Source organism: Artemia franciscana, chromosome 1 (genome assembly GCF_032884065.1).
Source record: "Artemia franciscana chromosome 1, ASM3288406v1, whole genome shotgun sequence".
NCBI lineage: Eukaryota > Metazoa > Arthropoda > Branchiopoda > Anostraca > Artemiidae > Artemia > Artemia franciscana.
This window is the reverse complement of record NC_088863.1, coordinates 45,459,911-45,482,185: the sequence shown is the minus strand read 5'-3', so window position 1 is coordinate 45,482,185 and position 22,275 is coordinate 45,459,911. Positions and strand designations below refer to the sequence as shown.

At 35.0% G+C, this 22,275-nt stretch overlaps 1 protein-coding gene across 1 annotated transcript in view; it reads right to left on the bottom strand.

Annotated features, from left to right (window-relative positions):
• The window catches only part of LOC136030304 (uncharacterized), a gene marked incomplete in the record, with an annotated part of 169,050 nt that overhangs the window by 67,816 nt on the left and 78,959 nt on the right, over positions 1–22,275 (bottom strand). Inside the window, 4 exon segments of the mRNA XM_065709195.1 lie at positions 1,728–1,823; positions 5,813–5,905; positions 11,018–11,107; positions 17,359–17,454. Of these exon segments, the coding sequence (XP_065565267.1) occupies positions 1,728–1,823; positions 5,813–5,905; positions 11,018–11,107; positions 17,359–17,454 (375 nt within the window).

Below are 22,275 nucleotides of genomic sequence, written 5' to 3'. Positions count from 1 at the left end.
GTGGAGAGATCGTAACGAAACTTGGAGAGAAGAAGCTCTTGGCTCTTCCGACCTCTTCACAAGGGCCACATGAGCTCTTGGCTCTTGTTTTATTTGATTTCTGGTCGTTTTTCAAATTACGCCTGGAAATCAACCCCTCTCCATGAAAAATTCCTCTTGGACAATTCCATCCTCGCTGAAAATTCCTCCAAGAAAATCTCTTGCGGATAATTACACCTGGAAAATTCTCCTTGGCCTTCTTTCAATTAAAAAAAAATTTGTTTTTTCAGTTAATTTCTGATCATTTTTTTTTTCAATAAGCAAGAAGTCCCACCTTCCGTGGAAAAATTTTGTGGGAATCCCCCCCCCCTAAAGGAAAGTTTCATCAGCGAAACCCCGTCGACAATTTCCCGCGCGGACAATTCCCCCATGGAAACCTTCTCCCGTGGAAAATCCCCCCTCACGGAAAAAACAGACAATTTCAACCCCTCGAAAATTTTCAGCGAACAATTGCCCCAGAACATCTCCACTAGTAAAATTGAGTCACCAAAGATAAATTGAGACGAACAAAAGAATTTCGTATAAGACTTCTGTCAAATTCCCACGCGTAAAATTTCCCCTTGAAAGTTTATCCCAGGAAACTTCCCTCCTCACGGAAAAATCTCCCCGAGAAAATCCCCCAGAAAATTCCCCCTCTCCGAAAATATCTTTGTACTTCCCAATAATAAATACTATATGCAAACAATGGGCAAATTACTTAACTTACAACCCTTTGCCCCAAAGGCGGGGGGGGGTCAAGTCATTCTCAGAGGTATAGTTATTTGACCTTTCAACTGGCCTGAAATAAAAGGACTATCCAAAAATTTTGATCCGACTACCTTGGGAAACGGGATTTGAAAGGGGGGTTAGTTGCCCTCCAATCTTTTTTTGTCAATTAAAAAGGGCACTTGAACTTTAGTTACTGTTCGAACGACGGCTCTCCCAATTTTCAAGGACCATTGGTCGGGCATGATCACCCCTGGAAAAAAAAAGAAAAAGAAATAAACACGCATCCGTGATCTTTCTTTTGCCAAAAAATACCAAGTTCCACATTTTTGCAGATGGGATCTTGAAACCTCTATAGTAGGCTTCTCGACACGCTGAATCTGAAGGTGTGATTGGGGCATATAATTGATTGTATACTATTGTATACTATTAATTGCATAATATTAATGGATGAAATAAATATCCTTATTTGAAAAAAATCACAATTCGGAGGGAAGGAATATAGAACTGGCATGAAGGATTTGAGTTTTAGGACGTCAATACCATCTCCTTACGTCTGGATGGATTTCATTTCAAAAGATCCTATGGATCTGACCCAACCTTTACTGTCTATTTTACCATAATGATATCTATAGTTGTTTTAAACGATGTCTGAATTTAAATTCATTTTTTCCGTATGACCCCCCCCCACCCTAATGGGCAAATATATAACCCAAATTATACAAGTCAAATGCATTTTATCACCCATCACTTGTCTTTTGTGGCTATGAAACTGGTTTTCTGAGACCTAAACATAGCGTAATTATTGGGTGTGTTTCATTTGATTAACAAGTACCAGCAGTAGTAACCATAAATTCCAACAATCTGACTGGTCAGTAGTAATTTTACGCATGGATGTAAGCTGAGACTGAGTCTCATTTGACCAAGGAGAGTCAATTGTTGCTAAAATATGTACCTACAAATTTGAAACACGGATAACTTACCTGGTTGAACTGTTTCTGGACTTTACTTGCATCAACTGATCGTACATGTATCTTTTTATTGTAATCGACTTCTCTGGACATGTTGAATGATGGTCGCTAAAAATAGATTTGATTTTCAAAAAATAAATAAATGTAACATCAAAAAGCAGAAATAAACTCATATAATTTGCCAATAGAAAAGTTTCTTTTTTGTCGTTTGATCCTTTGCCAAATGCGGAGTAACGTGATTGGCGTGTACACATACATCGGTAAAATACACCAATAGAGTTTAATCGCTTTAACGGGGGAGTGTGGGACAATAGCGTCTCATTTTTTTTTTCTGGTGGTACCCTCTGAAACAGACGAATCGTTATAAGTTAAATATGTTGAAAGTAAAGCAATTAAGAGCATTTGACCTATTTTCATCATATCCCTCATTCAACAACTATCTAGATTTTTGCTTTACGCTCTCAATTTGAGAAGAAATCGTATATAAAAAAAAACTTAAATCCAGAAGAAATCAGAATATTTTAAAACTTATTTTTTTTGTATGTTTACTTACTCGTCCTTCTCCAGAAACACAAAAATTCAGACTTTCATATCGAAGCTATTTTGTCCTGATTAAGTACAGTCATACATATACATATTATAACAATCTCTGACCAGCAAACTAATCACATTAACTTTTACAAGGTTTTCGAGTTCTACCGACATACTGAATAAATGTCTGCAAAATAGAATCAGATTTCATAACATGTCTTAATGAAGACACGGATTTAATCAACACAAGCCTGTAAAATAAAAACAGGACTGTGGTGATATACAACAGACACACTTATATAAAAAAAAGTCCAGACGTTAATAAACTACAAGATATGGGACGCCATCGTATACACAAACAAATGAAAAATGAGTGTTTCGGGCCACCATGGGACCGATTATTGTAAGATGGAGATATAAGACTATAAAAGTTGGGCCGCTATTGTGCCCAAAACGAAGTTTTAAGCCCCTCGGGACTGATCAAAGGACGGAGGAATATTAAGAGACAGGGAAATAGTGTTGTGCTTGTGAAGGCTATCAAAAGCATACATTTTCTGTCTCGGAGGATGCAAAAAACTGAAAATTGCTATGCATTTCTGTTTTAAGAAATCAGGTTAAGTCTACAAAAAGATGATTTATTCTGATCTTTTAAGCAGTTTTAATCAAGGTTTGTTTGTCCTCAGAGAAAATAAACAAGTTAAATTAGAGTTGATTAATGGTAAATTTATCCATGTCTATCAAAATCATAACACATCATGACGGTCAAGATTTTTTTTTTTCAGCCTCAATTTTTTTTTTACGAATTAAATCATACTCCAATATTTTTTTTAAGAGTTCTTGTAATGCAAACGATTGTACACACCGTCTCAAGGATAAAAAAAGGGAAGAAATAACTTTTTATACGTGCAAGCTACGTCTTTCCGCCAAAATCAGAATAGCTACATTATAAAAAAGAAGAAATTACAGAAGCATCTTTGAGCTTTGAATAATTCGTTCCAAAAAATGTTTTAAATTAAAAGTAAAGAGCGATAGTAACACCTAAAAACAAGCAGACATGAAGACAAATAGCAGGTCAACCTTAAAGAGCAAAAATTATTATGAAAGAACAAATGAAAACTAAAACCCCACTCAATCACGCCATAGTTTATATGTCAGATATTACTGTCGAAAAAAAAATGAAACCTAAAACAAGCAGAAGTTACAATAAATATTCAAGTGAAGATAATTTTTTTTTACATGTATGCATCACAATTGTATCGAACACCTCCCACTATCGGTTATTAGATATCTAAAGTGGCTATTTAGACCCTCGTTCTTATGAAAAATTTCAAACCCTACAGGATCCAGATCAAGGGTAAATTTCAGAGCCTTTCTTCCATATAGTAAACGCAAGAAGAGTAGTTAAAACCGTTCAAAAGTTTTTAAAAAAAAATTTGTAGTAATAATGGGGGTTTAACATTGCCATTCCGCAATAAGAGATACCTAATAGAAGAGGCCAGCTAAAAATGACAGGTCTCACTGGTCAAAATTTATGTTGATCACTGCATTCTGCCTTAGTGGCCAATGTGAAACTACTTTTCACGTTAAGCGCAAGCTATCAGCTGATTTCTAATTGAATTAAAGTAAAGACAAATTCCTAAAAGAAAATAAAGAGCGGCATTTAAACAGAAAACAAGCAGCAATTACCCATTATACAAGAGGAGCTGTCAACCCTTTAACTCTGCTCTGGCCTCTAAAACAAGCAGCAAATACCCATTAAACAAGAGGAGCTGTCACCCCTTTAACTCTGCTCTTGCCTCTAAAACAAGCAGCAAATACCCATTAAACAAGAGGAGCTGTCGCCCCTTTAACTCTGCTCTTGCCTCTAAAACAAGCAGCAAATACCCATTAAACAAGAGGAGCTGTCACCCCTTTAACTCTGCTCTTGCCTATAAAACAAGCAGCAAATACCCATTGAACAAGAGGAGCTGTCACCCCTTTAACTCTGCTCTTGCCTCTAAAACAAGCAGCAAATACCCATTATACAAGAGGAGCTGTCACCCCTTTAACTCTGCTCTTGCCTCTAAAATAAGCAGCAAATACCCATTAAACAAGAGGACCTGTCACCCCTTTAATTCTGCTCTTGCACAAGAGCAACGTGACAAAATTTAATTATTTTTTTCACCACATCTTAAGAATAAAATGGTTTGTTGAGTCAGATTCGTCTTAAAAAGTTAAATTTCCGGATCTATTTGTTTTGAGAGGAAGTCGGTATAAATCAGAAAAACCAAAGAGCCTTTGAATTACCTGCTGGCTGTGCATATTCCACTACGAAATAATTACAATAAAAGCAAAGTCAAACTTGAGCATAAAGAGCAAGCAATTGAGGGGAGAGGAGCCCACTGTTATTCAGGATAATTTCTGTCTCTTTTCAATTTCAATGTTGCTCTTTTTCTTTCAAATGCAAAAAAAAAAAATCGTTTAATTAATTTTTATTTTAATACCACATGCAAGGTTATTCTTAATACAGGGGGGGGGGAGCTACCCTCCTTCAACCAACAGTCTTTACATTAAATTCAAATTGTTGCATAACAAAGCCTCGATAAAACAGGTTTATTTAATGTCTTTGGTTAAAAATACATTTCCTAAATAAGATACTGTTTAAGCAACAAGAAGGGACCTTTCACTCCTCAGCACCCATACTGGTCCATCCTTTACTAATCTATTGGAATATTCTTAAAAATGAAGGGTTGCGGAGGTTTAATCCAAATTCACTGAATGTTCATCCCTTTTGTTTGGACGTCTTTCATGGAAAACAAAGATATAGACCTGAAAACATTTCTGAAGGCCTTCCTCTTCTACCCACAAAAATTCCTGATATTAAAAACGTCTTCAGACCAACTCTTATTGTGATTACTGTTGTTTTTTTCGTAGGTCGTTGTATGTAGGCAAGTATTGTATTATTTATACCGTTGAGGTTCACATTCCGAATAAATATACATTTCTATATATGCATCAAGTACAAACAAGATATCAATGGTTGATCTCTTTTATTTTCCTGACCATCTACGCACCATATTATAAGTTTTGAAAATGCGCCAGAAACTTATAGCAAAGCTTACCAAACTACCAAATCCACTAAGTCGTGATGTCAAAATTAGTCTATACACGGCTGGCGATCTCATTTTATTTCATTTATGCTCTATTCATAGTTTATCAAATTATTCAATTGACAGATAACTTCTTCAATTTAAGAATTTACATACACAAGACTATGTCTTGTATTTGTTTTCTCTATTTGGCTCCATTATTGATGAGAAAAAGGGAAACAGGTTCTCAGAATCCCAATCAACAGAGCCCTCCCCAAGAAGTGCCAGGTAAGGTATGTCAATGCCGTGTAAGGCAAGGTAAGGCGGGTTTGTCATTACAGACACAGACTTAAGAGACTATAAGGCATCTTAGTTTTCAAGCAAGGAATTTGAAATAAATATAAGACAAAGTAAATAAGCGCAATTTTTTTTTCAATATTATACACTTACCGGATTTTAAGATCTTTAAAAGTCGAAGAAATTTAAAGCAAAGCTTACCAAACTATCAAATCCAGCAAGTCGTGGGGTTGAGATTGATCTACGCAAGACTGGCTTTTGGTAAGTTTCAGACAAGTCAAGTTGACTTCCATGCTATCAAAGGGAAATCGGGGTTATTAAATCAAAACAAGCATAAAAACAAGCAGAAACACACACAGGCGGAAACACAAACTAAACAAAACAAAAGCATGACAATGTAATAATGTCTACAAGCTATCAGCAAATGTTCAAACTAACGAAACTATAAGAAATCGAGCTGAAAGGAGCAGAAAACTAATGAAAAGCAAAGAATATAATGGAAGAACTGTTTCTAAGATTTAACAGCCTGTCTAGATTATTATTGAGGGGCCAAAATTAAATTAAGATTCTAGATTATTTTCTTGCTTGCAAATGAAATTATCAAATTGCATTTTAAAATGAAGCAAATGAACAAAAAAATAAATTTACCCGGTTGTTTTGCGGGCAAAGCGAAAAACAAATCATGGTTCCGACCGAAAAATTGTTCTTGTCTTGGTTTCCACTTCATCTGCGAAACACCAAATGAAACCGAGCTTAATGGTTAGGTTATGTTTTACGGTAGACAGGCTGCTGAGATCATGCTTTTTGGGAATCCAGCTGAGGTGAAACGAAAAGCAGGACGTTACCAAATGGAATGGGAAGCGGCTACAACAAAATTTTTAAAGAAACGGGTATTTCAACCGAGGGAGCCAAGGGGAAAGTGCAGCATAGAGTGAGATGGAGGAAGAGCTTAGCAGTGTTGAGTTTTAAAAGCTATGTGCTGTGATGAGTTGGTATCAATAGAAGCAGTACGTGTTAGGTAAATTTTTAGTTAAATTAAATAAATCTGCAACACTTATAATTTAGTATTTATACCCTTCAAGTTTAATGAAAAGAAAAAGAGATGGAAATGATCAAGATGCAATGGAGGTCTGCTATTCGGGACGTCAAGGGTAAGGAAGCTAATTGCCTACGTAACGAAGATCCACCACCCCTGGACATTTTCGAAATCACGGGGGAAAATTGATCTTGCATTGAGGGGAAGTTGTTCTACCTTTCTTAATGAGATATTTTGATCTATTAATCAGGCTTGAAATAATACGGTAATATACATTTTGGGCACTTAGATAATCTCCATTTTCGGCAGTTCGAGTTACATCAAATCCAAGATATTGAGCACCTCGAAGCATAGAAAACCCAAATTTGGTTTGTCTTTTTCTGCTTTCATTTTTACTTTGCAGCTCACTAAAGCTAAAAGAAAAGTTTGTGTGCATCCCCTTTTCACTATTCTTAGTAATTCCTTAATAGACAAACAAAAGAGGATAATACAATACCAAAGAGGATTATAAATATATGTATATGAACGAAACAATAAGTAGTTTCCGCGCGAAATGAACAACCAACAACCTGAAGGGAAGAAGCCAAGGTGAATCAAAATCTTAGTTCGAGGCCTTTGAGGATAGAAAATTTTCAAAGGGAGAGTTAAATAGGGTTTATCCTGAAACATATGTATATGGCGATCTATTAAATAGTGATTTGACACAATCCAGCAGACATACACATTAAAGACGTGTATTTTTTGCAAATTCAGTTTAGCATATTCTGTTTAATTTTGCAGAGTCAACAAGTCTGGAAGCAATAAAAGTATTTTGTTGTGGGATAGCTGATTATTTTTGCTTGTTTAACAGCAAAATACGTCAGTTAGACTGCACTAGCTGAAAACACTTAAGGTATATATGCCTATACTATATGTAGGCCTATAGGGAGTTGAAGAGGTTGCGCTTGGAAATATTTGGTAGGGAGGTCGGGGGGAGACATTTGATTTTGGAAATTTTGAGAAGCAGGTGCTACTTAAGTATAGATAATATTGGAAAATCCGTCCGGGTTGGTATAAGGTATCGTGATGATATTCTTAAATAATTAGTATTATTGTCTTTTCAGTATATGTTTTGTTGCTGTGTTTTCTCGCTTGTTCTGTGTATGTCAACATGGCCCAACTGGACTTTCGTGTGAATAAATCTGTCTATCTATCTATCTATCTATCTATCTATCTATCTATCTATCTACATAAACTTAATAGTATTGATACAGGCACGTACACGAGGTTCATTTTCCGGGAGAAGCAATAAAAAAAAAAAACATAATTACAACAGGATGTACCCAGATATTCCCAAAAACTCATGACTTTTGGAGGAGAGGGGAGGGCTCCAACAGCTTCAGTTCTGATTAATATCAGAACTGGGAATCAGGGGGAAGTAAAAATGTGTTTTTAAAATCTAGTGGGGGGGGGGCAATTTTGCTTCTTCTTTAACTTTGTCTATGAAGATACAAAAAATAAATTTTCAATGAAAATGACAACAAATACTTTTCAAAATCCGGTGGGAACAAAAGACTCCCCCGATTTACGTCTTAGGCTTATTGAGAAGCGGTTGTTTGCATAAAAAAAAAAACCTTTTTTAACTTTTTCTGTGAGTGAGAAAAATGATATAAAGCTTTTTGGAAAATCTAAAAACAGAATAAACCAATCAAAATAGTTTTAATACTAGAAGGATATAAGCAGCAACAATGCTACACATCTGTTTGACATCCCGACCGAGCTGTTAAGTTTCACAGAAGATTGAAGAATCGCACTGTTCCAAAATAAAGTTCACTCGCATGAAATTAACTTGCGGTGGTTCGAGTGTTTTAATAAAGACAGCAAAAGAGAATAAATTAACGCCTGTCATGAGCCGTTAAACAGCTGAGATTTTTAGTGCTGAAACATCAAACAAAGGTTTGAAATCATGCATCTGTTAAAATATTTTTCTTAAAAATAAACTAAAAAAATTGAACGAAACTTGAAAAATGTAATTTACTAGTCATAAAAAATAGAAAGCCACCACCAAGATGCTTACACTGTGTTCTATCTTTTTTTCATTGTCGTTATATATTTTTTTTTCTATAATTACCAGTGGGCATTATCAATCTTTTTTTTTTTTTCGGAAAAATTTTATCCTGCTGAGATTATACTACTTGACACTTAGTATGAAAAAGATGGGAGCCGGTGTTCACCCCCTCCCGGAAAATACCCCTCCCCACGGAAAATATTCCACGGCAGGGAATTATACGCAGGGTGTATTTTCGGGGAGGGGGCTAAACACCTAGACTGAAAAAGATCCATAAGATAGCTGAAAGCTTGACTGTTTGCTTATCAAACAGTTCGTGGCAAGGAACTGTAAGTAAGGAACGACTCGGCTCAATAGTAACCGAAACTCTAAAACACGGAATTTTAATATAAATAGATACATCAAAAGAATCATCTTATTATGCTGATTCCAAATATGTAAGATTCATCAAGTTTAGCGTTACCCATCAAGCCTTTAATTATCCTGAGAAAATTTGCCTGATTTTTTGAAACAGGGGAAAACACTCCCTAAAATTAAAGGAATCTTAATGAAAATCACATCATCAAATTCAGCGTATCAGAAAACCCAGCTGTAGAGGTATCAAGCCCCTATTTGCAAAAATATAGAATTTTGCATTTTTCGCCAGAAGAAAGATCACGGAAGGGTGTTAATTTTTTTCCCCAGGAATGATCGTATCGACCCAGTGGTCATAGAATGTCGCGAGAGGGCTCTTCTAACGAAACATAAAAGTTCTAGTGCCCTTCTTAAGGGACTAACAATTTGGAGGGCAACTAGGCCCGCTCCCACGCTCATTTTTCCCCAAAGTCACCGAATCACAATCTTGAGATTACGTGAGATGATCTTTCCATGGAGGAATTTATTACGGTGGAAGAGAACCATAAAGGTGCCACTGGATTTTCCAGCAATATTTAAAGGAACAATGAGAAATTAAATATAAAAAAACAAGTTTTTTCAACTGAAAATAAAGAGCAACACTAAAACTTAAAACGAACAGAAATTGTTACATATATGAGAAGGTTCGTCCCCTCCTAAATACCTCGCTCTGTACGCTATTTATTCTAATAAAACGGCCTTTGTGGTTCAGGGGTCATTCTTAAAGAATTGGAACAGAATTCGAATTTTAGTGTATAGAGGGAGGTATTGACGTGGGGACGAATACCGTCATATACTTAATAAAAATATACGAATATAGAAGTTCGTTACGTAAGCTAGTTTGTTAGTTACGTATATTTATTACTAATAAAAAATGTTCGTAAAGAAAGTGCAAAGTTTTAGTGGCATTTTCTAGTAACAAAAAAAAATTGGAGGGCAACTAGGCCCCCTCCCCCACCCCTTTTTCCTCAAAATCGTCCAATCAAAACTTTGAGAAAGCCATTTAGCGAAAAAAAATAAAGTTAATATGCAAATTTCGTTTTAAATATCCATGTACGGTGATCTAAAATAAACAACTCAATTAATTCAATACGGTGATCAAAAAACGTGTTTTTTTTATTTAAATGCGCCAAAGAATGATTTTGTATCCCAATCCTTTACGAACAAAAAGTGTAGCACTAGGTTCGTTAAATTAGAGTAAAATAGCTTCTTGAACATTCTAAGCAGCGTTAGGGTGAAGAGCAATATATTTTGGAGGGGGTATCCCACCATATCGTAATAATTTCTGTTTGTTTAAGTTTTAATGTTGATCCTTACTTTCAGTTGAAAAAAAACCTGCTTTTTTTGTTTAACCACTCAAAGGCACAAACAATTCTCAGGGGAAAACATTGAAATGCCGCTGATTTACGTTTTGGATGCGTGAGCTAATTGCATATAGGCAGTTATATTGCCTCTACGTCGCCTTTATCATCGTAGCGTTAATCAGATATGCAAGGGTGGAATGCGACGTAAATTATACAAATAAGGTAAAAAAAATTTCCTTGGGTTCTGACTATAACTGAAATGAACATTACCAACTTAATAGGCTAGCTTAACATAAATATATTTTCTGAGGCTAACTTGACTCTTATACATAATAATGATAGATGGTAATAAGCTATCTAAGCTATAGATGTCAGGTCTTGATTTGAACCTAATGAAGACTTGCACACGTCAAAATTATCGTTTAAACAAAATCAAGACCTGACATCCATAGCATAAATAAGCTTATTACCCTCTACTATTATTAGCTAAGTTAAAATTAAATTGCTCAAGATGAGTGGCCTATATCCTATTCACAACAGAAAGTTTTGAAAGACGTATGAACATTTATATGAGTAGGGATCATTGGTGAACAAACATAAGCATACAATTAAGAAAAAAATTATACCGTAGTTAAGTTCTTTTGGCGAAAGGCGTTCGGAGACCAATGATCATTTGTAGTTTCCTCAAGTTTACTCAAGTCACCATAACTTCGTCGCTTTAGTGGAAAGAAAAGGAAGGTCAGTCAAGCCAAAGCAGATAAACATATATCAACCTAGAGCTACCATTTGTGGAGGCGTTTGGGACGTACCGAAGGGGAGGAGAATGGCGCTTGTTTTTAGAAGTTAACGAGGCGAAAAAGGAAGCTTAGTCAGGTTGCCATAATTTTATCACTCTAGAGGAAAGAAATAAAAGGTAGACCAAGCTAAATCAAAATACACCTACATAACTATAGCCACTACAACCGAGGAAGGTGGTAAATCCCCCTCTAGTAATTCAGCGAATCCTTCTTCAATGAAAAGGTGGGTCTTGAAGATGACGCTTTCGTCGGGATATGGGTACTTATCAGCAATAGACTAAGATTTACTCTTCTATCACGTTATAACCGTATTGTGGTGGCCTCCTCTGCTTCTATCCTTCTCGTTTAATCTTTTTTTCTGAAGAACTCAGTTAATTGGTGTTTCTTTCCGTGGTTTTTTTTTTCGTTTATATATTAAGAAGACACATAGAGCTTTGCTAATTCTTGGTTAAGATTGTAATTTTGTCGTAATTATGTTCTGTTAATAAATTTTTAATCTTCATGTTCTTTTAGTAAGAAGCTACGATTAACTATTTTCCTGAAGTAGTAGGAATGCTAGTCCAAGTACGTAAGTTATCAACAATCAAACAGGGCTGCGGTTTTCCAAGTTGGGAAAAAAAAAACATAAGAAGCAAATTAAAAGCAATTATACTTTTTGAAAATTGTGTTGGTAAAGACTAAGCAGGCTTACAAGCAGGTAAGGGCCTTACTTTGGCCCCACCTTGATTGGGATCATACGTTTGCTCGTGTGACATTCTTGATTAAGGTAAGATAGGGTTTTCCTCCTCGAAATAAGAAAACTTACCATTCATACTTGTGCTGTTAGCAGCCCTATGATGCCAATCAAGATAGATGCAGATCCTAAGAGATATGGAAAAGTTTTTTTTTTAAGGATATGCATGCCTTGCTAAGGAGGCATGGAAATAGTCCAACGAGAGGCGCGGATATTAGCCAGGATTGACAAAAAATAAAATAAAAAACAAACAAATGAAATTAATACTAAGCAGTCAGTAAAAGTATCTTAAGTCAGTTAATAGTTGATTATAAACCATAAAAAATAAGATTTTAATTACCAAGCAAATCATGCAAGTTTTGTTTTTATTAAGATATTATTAATACTACCAATAAATAAAATCAACACTAATTTCAGGCAATTCTCGGAGACAGCCTCTCCCCCCCAAGATATTTCTTGCAACAAAACTTTTATTTAGATTTTTCCATTTGTGCAGTAGTTGTAAATTGTAAAAAGTTGTAACTATGTTTATTAATAAAGTCAATATCAGTATGTGTGTTTGCACTTTTGTGAGTAAAATATTTTTTTAGTAATAGGTAAATAGCCAACACATACTTTTTCAACAGTAAACCCTAAAGCTTGGTGGCATTAGGTAGGTTATACGTTTTATAGGCTCTATTATTTAGTCGCACTAAGAAACCTTTTTAGTGACTTAAGAAGGTGACTAGCTATTTTTTCGAAAAGCTTATTATTTTGGAAAAATAAAAAAAAATTGTTCAACGAAATACGTGAAATTTGCAAAATTATATTTTTATGGTTAGTCCTATGGTGGCACAGCGGGTTTGATAATAAAACCGTTATTAGTTCCCTCTTAATAAATTACATTTATCTTATCTTTTTTTGCTAAAAAAGTATGGGTTTCGATTATTTCATACAATGGAGGGGAGGCACCATATGAAAAAATAGTCTTAATGGGAGCAAAAGCAAAATAAAGGTTGGAAACCACAGCTATTGAGATTAAGAAGAAGGTATAAGAGCAAATCCAGCTGTACAAATTCATATACCGATTATTATAAATGCATCCACCATAAAAGATATTCCTATAGCAAAAATTACGGCTTATAAATTTACGATTGATGCGTTCAACTTATAAATTTATGGCTTTTTAAAGTGAGCATGCTTCATATTGTACGAGACCATATCGTATGGGAAAGTTCTTTATATTAAATCTCATTTATATTATTTATATTTTTTTTAACAGAAATTACTAATTTATTTGATGATGCTCAATCCGTCCTGGTCCTACCAATCGTCTTATAAGCCTCTGCTAATTTTTGTATTTTTGCTTGTGCTTTTTGACGCATTTTGATGCACTTCTGATGCGCTCAACTTCTTCCTTTCTTTTAAGTGGGTAAGAGATAAATCAATATAAACTCAGCTGATTTGACAGACATTTCTTGTTGCCAATTTCTTTGCCTTCCTTTTTTTTATATAGTCCCGATTGTAGAATTTCGAATCCTTTCTGTTTTCAACAAGCGATTTTTTTTTTTTTAATTGAACAAACAAAATCAAATTAGTGTTATACGATAGAAGGTATATCTTGGTTTTACATATACTTAATTTAAAAAAAAAGTCCGGCAAATATATTTTTCAAAGAGAAGTAAAGAGCTACAGGAAAACAGAGACGGGCAGAAATAGAATCGAATACTAGTTTAAGCATAAGACGACCATAAATTACAATAAATAACCAAGTCAAACTTCAATCAAATAGAAATTACACCTTTATAAGGCATAGGGGACGCTAGCCCTATTGATGTTTGTGGTAATTTCTGTTTCTTTTAAGTTTGACTTACTTCTTCACTGTAATTTCTGTTTGTTATGAGTTTCATTTATTTATTGATAGTGGTTTATGGTCGTTTTACGCTTGAACTATTATCTGACATTATCTCTGCGTGTGTTTGGTTTATTGTAGCTCTTTACTTTTTTTCAAAAAAAAAATTTCATGGGAAACGTTTATTTTTAAGATTAATTTATGTTCATTTTACTTGACATGTTTTTTTTTTATCGGCTAATAAAAGCGTATTGTTTTACGATTTTTGCTTTTTCCATAAGATGTAGGCCTACTATAGTGTTTTGAAGGGATGGGCATAGTGAATAATGTGCAAATAAATGGGTTGAATTTTTTTATAATATTGGGGTTCTATAAAATGCCCTGAAACTTTCACATTAATTCCCTTGGTCTCTCCTGAGAAATCGCAGATATACCGTTTTGACGACTTTGGACCCACATATTTTCTTCTGATTTAGTTCAACACCCCCCTCAACATGTCCTGGAAGTTTTAACTAATATCCTTATCCGTTCCTGAGATATCGCAGACACGCCTATTTGATAAACTAGGATGTACATAGTGTCTTTTGATTTAGTTCAATATCCACCAAATCATTCCCTGGAAGTTCTTTTAGTGCCCTTAGACATTCAACATATTGCAAGTGCGGCCTTTTCACAACCTGGATGCAAAGAGCTTAGTTTGATTTAACAACAACCCGCCCTCAATATGCCATGAAACTTTCCATTTAATACCCTTAGCAGCTCTAGAGATATCGCGGATACGACCTTCAGACAGCCTTCAATTCACACAGTGTCTTCTTATTTAGTCCAACATCTCCAACAACATACCCTGAAAGGTCCAACGTAGTATCCTTAGCTGTTTCTGGGATACTGCACAGACGCCCTTTTGTCAATCTGGATTCACATTGACTTAATATTACATCCCCCTTAATTTTTCCACTAAGTTTCAAAATGATACCCTGTTCTGTTCCTGAGTATTGTACCTATGCATTTTGAGAACCTGGATGCCCTTAAACTCTTTATATTTAGTTTAATAGTGGTAGTAGCAGCTATAATAGTAGTAGCAGTAGCAGTAACAGCAGTACTAGCAGTTGTAGCAGCCCTGAGAAATGCAACTTAATTCCCTCAGCCGTTGTGGGATATTGCTGATACACTCTCTTGATAACCTACATACATATATTGCCTTTTGGTTTAATTTTACACCCCCTCAACTTTCCCTAAGGGTTTAAACTTATTAACCTATTTTGTTCCTGGGATACTGTGTCTATGTCATTTTGGAAACCCGGATACACCGTTGATTTAGTTCCATAGCAATAGTAGCAGTTGCAGTAGTTTTGGTAGTAGTAGCGATAATGGTAGCATTAGTAATAGCTCATTAGTGGTAGCTCTCAGCTTAATACCCTAAGCAGATGCTGAAAAATTGCTGATACGCCCTTTCACAACCAAAAGAGTTTATCCTGAATAGCCTTGGCCTTTTCGTGACCCAGGATAGAATCTGTCCCCTGACCAAATAGCAAAACTTATATTTAAGTAATGGGGAACTTGCATAGCTTAAAGACCTTGTCCCTTACAGCTCCAGCCTAGATGCACATAAAGTATTCCATCTATTTAATTTTATGTAGTAGTAGTATTAGTAATAGCAGTTTTAGTAGTCGTAGTAGCAATAATAGTAGTAAGAGTAGCCCTAAAAGTTTCATCTTCATACCCTTAACCTTTCTTTAGCCCTTGAATCAAACATGCTCGCTTTTCTAAACAACAAAACTTGTATATAAACAATGGGCAACTTGCATGACTTACAGCCCTTGTCTCGAGGTCTGTAGGAGGAGCATGCCTGTACCCCGAGGGATAGTTATTAAACCTTTGAACCATTTTGAACAGAATGGCTATCTCAAAACTTCGTTCGAACGTCTTTGCAGGGAGGAGAGCTAAAAGAGGCGTGAAAGGCACTGGTCGCCCCCCAATCAGTTGTGAATTTTGGAAAGAGTACTAGAACTTTCAATTTCCGATCAAATGAACTCCCAAAAGAGTTTTTACGACCACTCCTTCCATACGAAGGGGTATGGGGAATAGGAAAAAAAATATATATAGCCCACTTCACCTTTTACTTAGGCAGTGCTATTGCGATGTCAACAGGTTGCAAAAAAATTATATTTTTATTGTTCTTCCAGTAATTTAAATACTGTTCACTTAATTCCCTTCCCCCTTTTATTTGCAAATCTGCCCCCCCCCGAAAATACATTCCTGTGTACGTATATTGTGGGTAAGGTCGTATTCAGGGGGGTTGAACCTCCCCCCCCCCCAAAATATTTATATGACTCGTGAAAGCGTAACAAAAATATATAAAAACAACTTTTTATGCGTTTTAAAAGTTTTTTTTACCCCTCTCCCCGAACAAAATCCTGGATTCAGTCGTGCTTGTAGGTATAAATAAGTTATCGTCAGAAAGCTCGTTTATTCAGCCACAGTTCCAAAATAAAATCATACTAAGGACAGTGACGAAATGAACGACCATAGTTACCATTAGTTTTTTTTTGCATATAAATCAATTAAACAAGTTTATCTTCATCATTGATTCAGCGAAACTAGTCTACAAAGAAAACATTCCCCTTGTAATTCCTTTCTATTTTTAATTAAGTTCCTTAAATTTTTTTTTTAATGTTTAACTATTTAAGGGTACTGAGTGAAGCTAAATCAGAAACTTTGGCGTTCTGGACACAAAAACGGCTTAACTGCTTACAAAAAATTTACTTTAATTTGTTTGAAATAAATTTTTTAACTTATTTTTGAATTCCAAATTTCCACACCCTCCCCATTCTTCGCGATTTCACCGTTAAAACTTTTTTATGTTTATTTAGTGGATATACTTGAGTTTTAGACAGTAACATCAAATTATCACGCACAACCTATGGGCAATCTTTGACAAGCCCGAACACCTAAATATGGCAAAGAGAGAATCAGCTTATGTGTGGGTGCCACCGGGGAGGGACACGGGTGAGAAAAGAAGACGTATAAAAAAATATAATCAAGAAATGGAAATTAAAGATAAAAGAAATCTAATACGCATGAACCCACGCGTATGTTATGTTCCCTCTGCAAGTTTTTATATGTTATTTTCTTGGAGTATTATAATATAAATGCTTAAAAATAAGATGACAATTTTCATATCTGAAAACATTGAATAGCTGAGACTTTTAGTCAAACGCCATACCCAGCAGGTTAAAAGTTGCACTAATTGCAGGATGGAGGGGGGCACTGATAAGGCAGTCCAAGTTTCTTTGGTGACCCCCGCCCCACCAAAAAAAAATTATTCTTTAGCCACCCAATAATATTTTTTTGGCTATCTTGGTGCAAAGTGTAGCTGAAGTTGTAGAAAAATACACATTGAACACGAAGCCTAAACTTCAGTTCATTAATTCTGACCGTAATTCAAGGAAGAATTATTCAATCGTATGAAGTATACCCCACGGAAAACCATACAATATTACAATTATGTTTAAATCCAAGTGTTGTTCATAATAGAGTCATTTAATTCTAAGAATTTTGTCAAATTTAAATATATGAATGATTATAATACTTGACTAATCTTACCATGGATGCAACAGAAATGCTAGTTCTTACTTCTTGTCTGATCGATGTAGAACTGGGAGGGGGAGCTCCGCGACTAATATCAAACCAACTCTGACGCTACAAAGCATGCATAGTGTTAGCAAAAGCAAAAATTAAAGCTAGGCAAGTAGGCAAGAACAAAATACAATGGTCTGTCAAGGGGTAAGTTTTTTATTAAAAACACGGGAATTATACCAAAAGAAGATTAGAAGATAAATCAAAAATAATCTTTAACACTGGAGCGGAGGAAGGGGACTTCAGAACTTGTGTACGTGTCATATAGAAGCCACAAAATCTACTTCTAAAAGCAAAAAATTATATAAGAAATTAATGATTTCTATAATACTAAATATTCAAATTTAATTTGTAAAATGTAACCTGTCATCACACACTCATCTCAATAGATGCACACACGAATACTATTTGGAGTTGGCCCTTATCTTAACATCTTCCTCTTGTAATTTACCTGATGCTTCTAGTTCTAGTGGCGAAACGACCCTTTAAAATTTATAAAATAAGCCCTTACTAAAATAATAATAAAGTTGAGGTCCTTTATTTCAAAACATATACTTCAAATCTTTTCCTCCAGAACCTAACGCATGGTTACAATGACGAATTTGACGGTAAAGTTGAATTGACGACGATGAAGTTGAATTGATTGTTACCCATTATTTCCTAAAGTAAAACGGTGCTCAGCGACTTTGAACCGAGAGAAAGCTCCCTAGCCACCACCTGGCGTATATTTTGGAGTGCCACTTTTTCCCCAGTATTTGACGAGCTTCTGCCACGCTTCGAATCTTCGTACCAAATATAACGGATATGCGGCATGTGTGGCAAATTTTACATCACACCTGATAAACTTCTAGCACATAATACAAACGCCAATTTAAGTAGGCGATTTAGAAAGAGGACCCGACTTGGGCCTGCCATCGTTGACAGCTTAATTATTGTGTTTCAAGTCGTCGTCTTGGAAACGTCAGATAATTTGCGAGTAATTTTATGAATGTGAGACACAAGCATATAGATTCTATATACTTATCGTCTTCTATACCATGAAGATGATTATCAGCACATAAGAAAAGAGAATTATCATCAGTATCCTTCTCATCCCCTAAGATAGAGAAATTTTGACATCAACGTCAGAAGAAAAATGTAGGAAGTGAATCCCTAGAAATTCCGGCAAACAAAATGTCATCTCTTTTTTTATACGACATGGAATTTTTGGCCTATCAGTGTCGAAATTATCTAAGCCCTTTGGTTTTTCGTGATTATTTTAGTGACATTTGCTCTTATCATCATTATGAAACAAATCATGCTAGTGATTCTACCAGTCCACATCCAAGTAGAACCAGGGCCGGCATCCCTAATGAATTGCCGGGGCCTAGGTGCGGAACTCTACTATGGAGATCACTCAGGCGGCTGAGAAAAATCGTTTAAAAGTAAGTTGAAGAAGTATTTGCTTATTTTATTATTATTTTTTCTCATCATTATGAGTTGACAAAAGATTGACGAGTCATCTTTTTTTCGTGTTTTTCTTTCTCTGTATTTAGTTAATTAATAGTTAAAAAGTAATTTGTATGCGCCCGCCCAGTCGCAATTTTTTTTTTTTTTTTTTTTTTTTTTTTTTTTTTTTTTTTTTTTTTTTTTTTTTTTTTTTTTTAATACCTTTCTTGGTGCAGGTTCTGGCAGTTTAGGTGAATGTATTTTTTAATTATAAATGCAAGTGAACTGATCTGAACAATCAAATCCTCCCGTAATCCAGACTTTTCTTCCATATGCGATAACCTTCCCCTCTCCCTGATTCTGTATCTTCATTTAAAAAAATGTTTTATCGTTTACTTTCATCGAAAAACAGGAAAAAAAGACAAAACCCACCCCCTACACTTCAAAAAATATATTTTTCGCCTTCCCTAAATTTACGTGAATTGGTCACGAATTGACTCCGTAAAAAAAAAAAAAAAAAAAAAAAAAAAAAAAAAAAAAAAAAAAAAAAAAAAAAAAATCTGTATATAGTTTAGGCCCTGCAGTTCAGAAAAAGGATTGCTGTACGAAGATTATCGAATATGTATACACATTTCCCTGATTCTGATGATACACATCTCCCTGATTCTGTATCTTCATTTAAAAAAATGTTTTATCGTTTACTTTCATCGAAAAACAGGAAAAAAAAAAGACAAAACCCACCCCCTATACTTCAAAAAATATATTTTTCGCCTTCCCTAAATTTACGTGAATTGGTCACGAATTGACTCCGTAAAAAAAAAAAAAAAAAAAAAAAATAAAAAAAAATCTGTATATAGTTTAGGCCCTGCAGTTCAGAAAAAGGATTGCTGTACGAAGATTATCGAATATGTATACACATTTAATAGGAATTACATTTTACTGGAAATTTGATCTAAAAACTTTTACAGATGAAGGGATTTTTCCTATCTTGGAAAGAAGTTGAGCTGAGTAGCAAATGAAACTTTCAGGAATAGATCCAGAGCCTGAATGATCTGATAGAAAGGTCTTCAAGAATCTACATCCATCGCTTCCCTTCCAGAGAACATTGATCTTTCATTAACTCGGACAACTTAGTGTTACAAAAGTGACGCCTTCAGAGAAAGAATATACAGCTCAGACGAGGCACAAGAAAGGTGATTTGAAGCCTTGCACCATTATTCAATACTGATTTACAAGGTGTTAGAGATTTTTAAAACTATTTCTTAAGTTTGGTGAAAAAAAAAACTTGTTACGGCTTAAAATTCTGCCAAAATCAAAGGATTCGTGCTGTCAAAATGTAAAGCTAAAAAAAAAAAAAAAAAAAAAAAAAAAAAAATCAAAATTTGTTTTGTCGAAATTTACATAGCACAGCCTTCTAAGCCCTAGAAATAGAGAACGGGCAAAGATAGTAGTTCCATGCCGACCCCCCACAACCCTCTTATTACACAAACGTTTGATTAGTATTTAGGACTTCCATTTTCTTTTTGGTTGCTACTCCATTTAAATAATCCTCCAGCCCTTTACAAGAGTAAAACCAATGCAAAACAAAAAATACACATACCAGAGCTTTGAACTGAAAACTTCTATCTCCTATTTCCATTGAACAACAGAGATACAGAAGCGATATTGCAACTAAACACCATGGAAGATTGAAAAAGTTTTAGGACAATTAAATACCGTCAAGCTACAGAATCCTGCGGTCATCATTTTATTGTCAACTAGCGGTTCGAAAAAAAAATTGCTCACTGAACAAGAAAAGATGAATCTGGTGAGATGACTGACGTGAGAACCAAATTCTGATCTAGAAATCCAAGGATGAAATTGATTAGGAGACCATTAATTGAAGATTTGACTTTAATGAATAAAAAGAGTGAAAGTTCCTCCAGACAACTTATGTTCATAGTTGCATTAATTTATGGACAGGACAAAACTCGTTTGCATAACAGAAGTAGAGGTCCAAACCCCTAGGCACGTGCACAAAAAGGAAGAGTGCTTTGGGTCCAGGCACCTTCGCATATATTGACACTTTTATAATTCCTTCAACTTCTTATATTCCCCGTATAATTTGCCTATTTTCGATGCCTCTTTTTGTTTGTACTCCTCCCCCAAATCCTTGCACAAAACCAATATCTTTTAAAATTCCGAATTCTTCCACACTAAAACTTTTTTTCTATAAATTTCCTAAAAGAAGACTTCCTTAGGGTGAATCCCCTAAGGCAAACAGGTATAGTCAGCAAATCTTCTAAGCGATCCCCGAATAGGTATAGTCAGCAAATCCCCCGAAGTATTTGTTCGACTCAGAAAAACGTAACAAAAATGAATATAGATAAACTTTTGATACATTTCTGAGTTTTTGTACCCCCCCCAAAAAAAAATGCTTTTGTACCCCTCCCCCCAAAAGATTTTGGATACGGCCCTGGGTACAGACAAGGTGTTTAATGATTAATCCTTTGCTTATATTAGGCACAGGTAAGGCTTTAGAAGGAGATGGGATTAGAAAATAATTCAGGAACGGTGCAAATACTTCTTTTTGCCTCGAACTTCAAGATCTAAAGCAAGATCGATGTCCATTTGGGGGAACAATAATATTCATAAATTTTATTCCCGGGAAAATTGTGCAAATTTAATCCCTGAACGAGAATTGTGCCTAAGATTTGAAACAAATTTGGGCCTAGATTTCCAACTAATTTGGGACTCTTGCACAAGCAAATTAGACCCTTCGTAGCCAAATGAATCTTTTCCTGTAAATCTTTCTAGTCATTAAAACAGTCTCAAACGACAGTAGTAGAAGCAGTTTTAAGAGGAATCTAGTCCGTTTTGATCTAATGCTATTTTCCTATCTTAAACAATACTCAACATCTTTTTCAGGAATTGGTATTATTAGTGAGAAATTCCATGATTATACTTCCAAACATGGCCAATAATATATGCGAAGTATTTTTTTCCAAAAACACCATTGGCAATTAAATAAAAGATAAACTGTCACACGTACTCTTATTTCTAAAATCTCTATTTCAAGTTGATATAAATAAATGGAAACATGAATAGCATACGGATTGTAAAACTAGTAATGCTCAGGAGGAGTTTAATAGTTTTTATATGTATTTTTAAACAAAAGATTGACTTTTTTTAAAACATAAGAAACTGTGATGTATCTCCTTTGTTTTTTCAGTGGCTACGTCATATTTTGTCGATACCCTTAATGTGTCGCAAATTTGACAAACAGTTTGGTTCAATTTGACATGCGGAAGTCTATATCACGGCTTGACTCTACTGCTTCGTTGAAGGCAATAAAGAAATATGAAGATGCTAATCTTTATAGAGATCTAATAGAAGGGCGCCGACGTTTAAACCCCTTTCCCACCGCTCGTTGGTCTCCGATCACTTACGACTCATAAAAAGGACTAGAACTCTCAA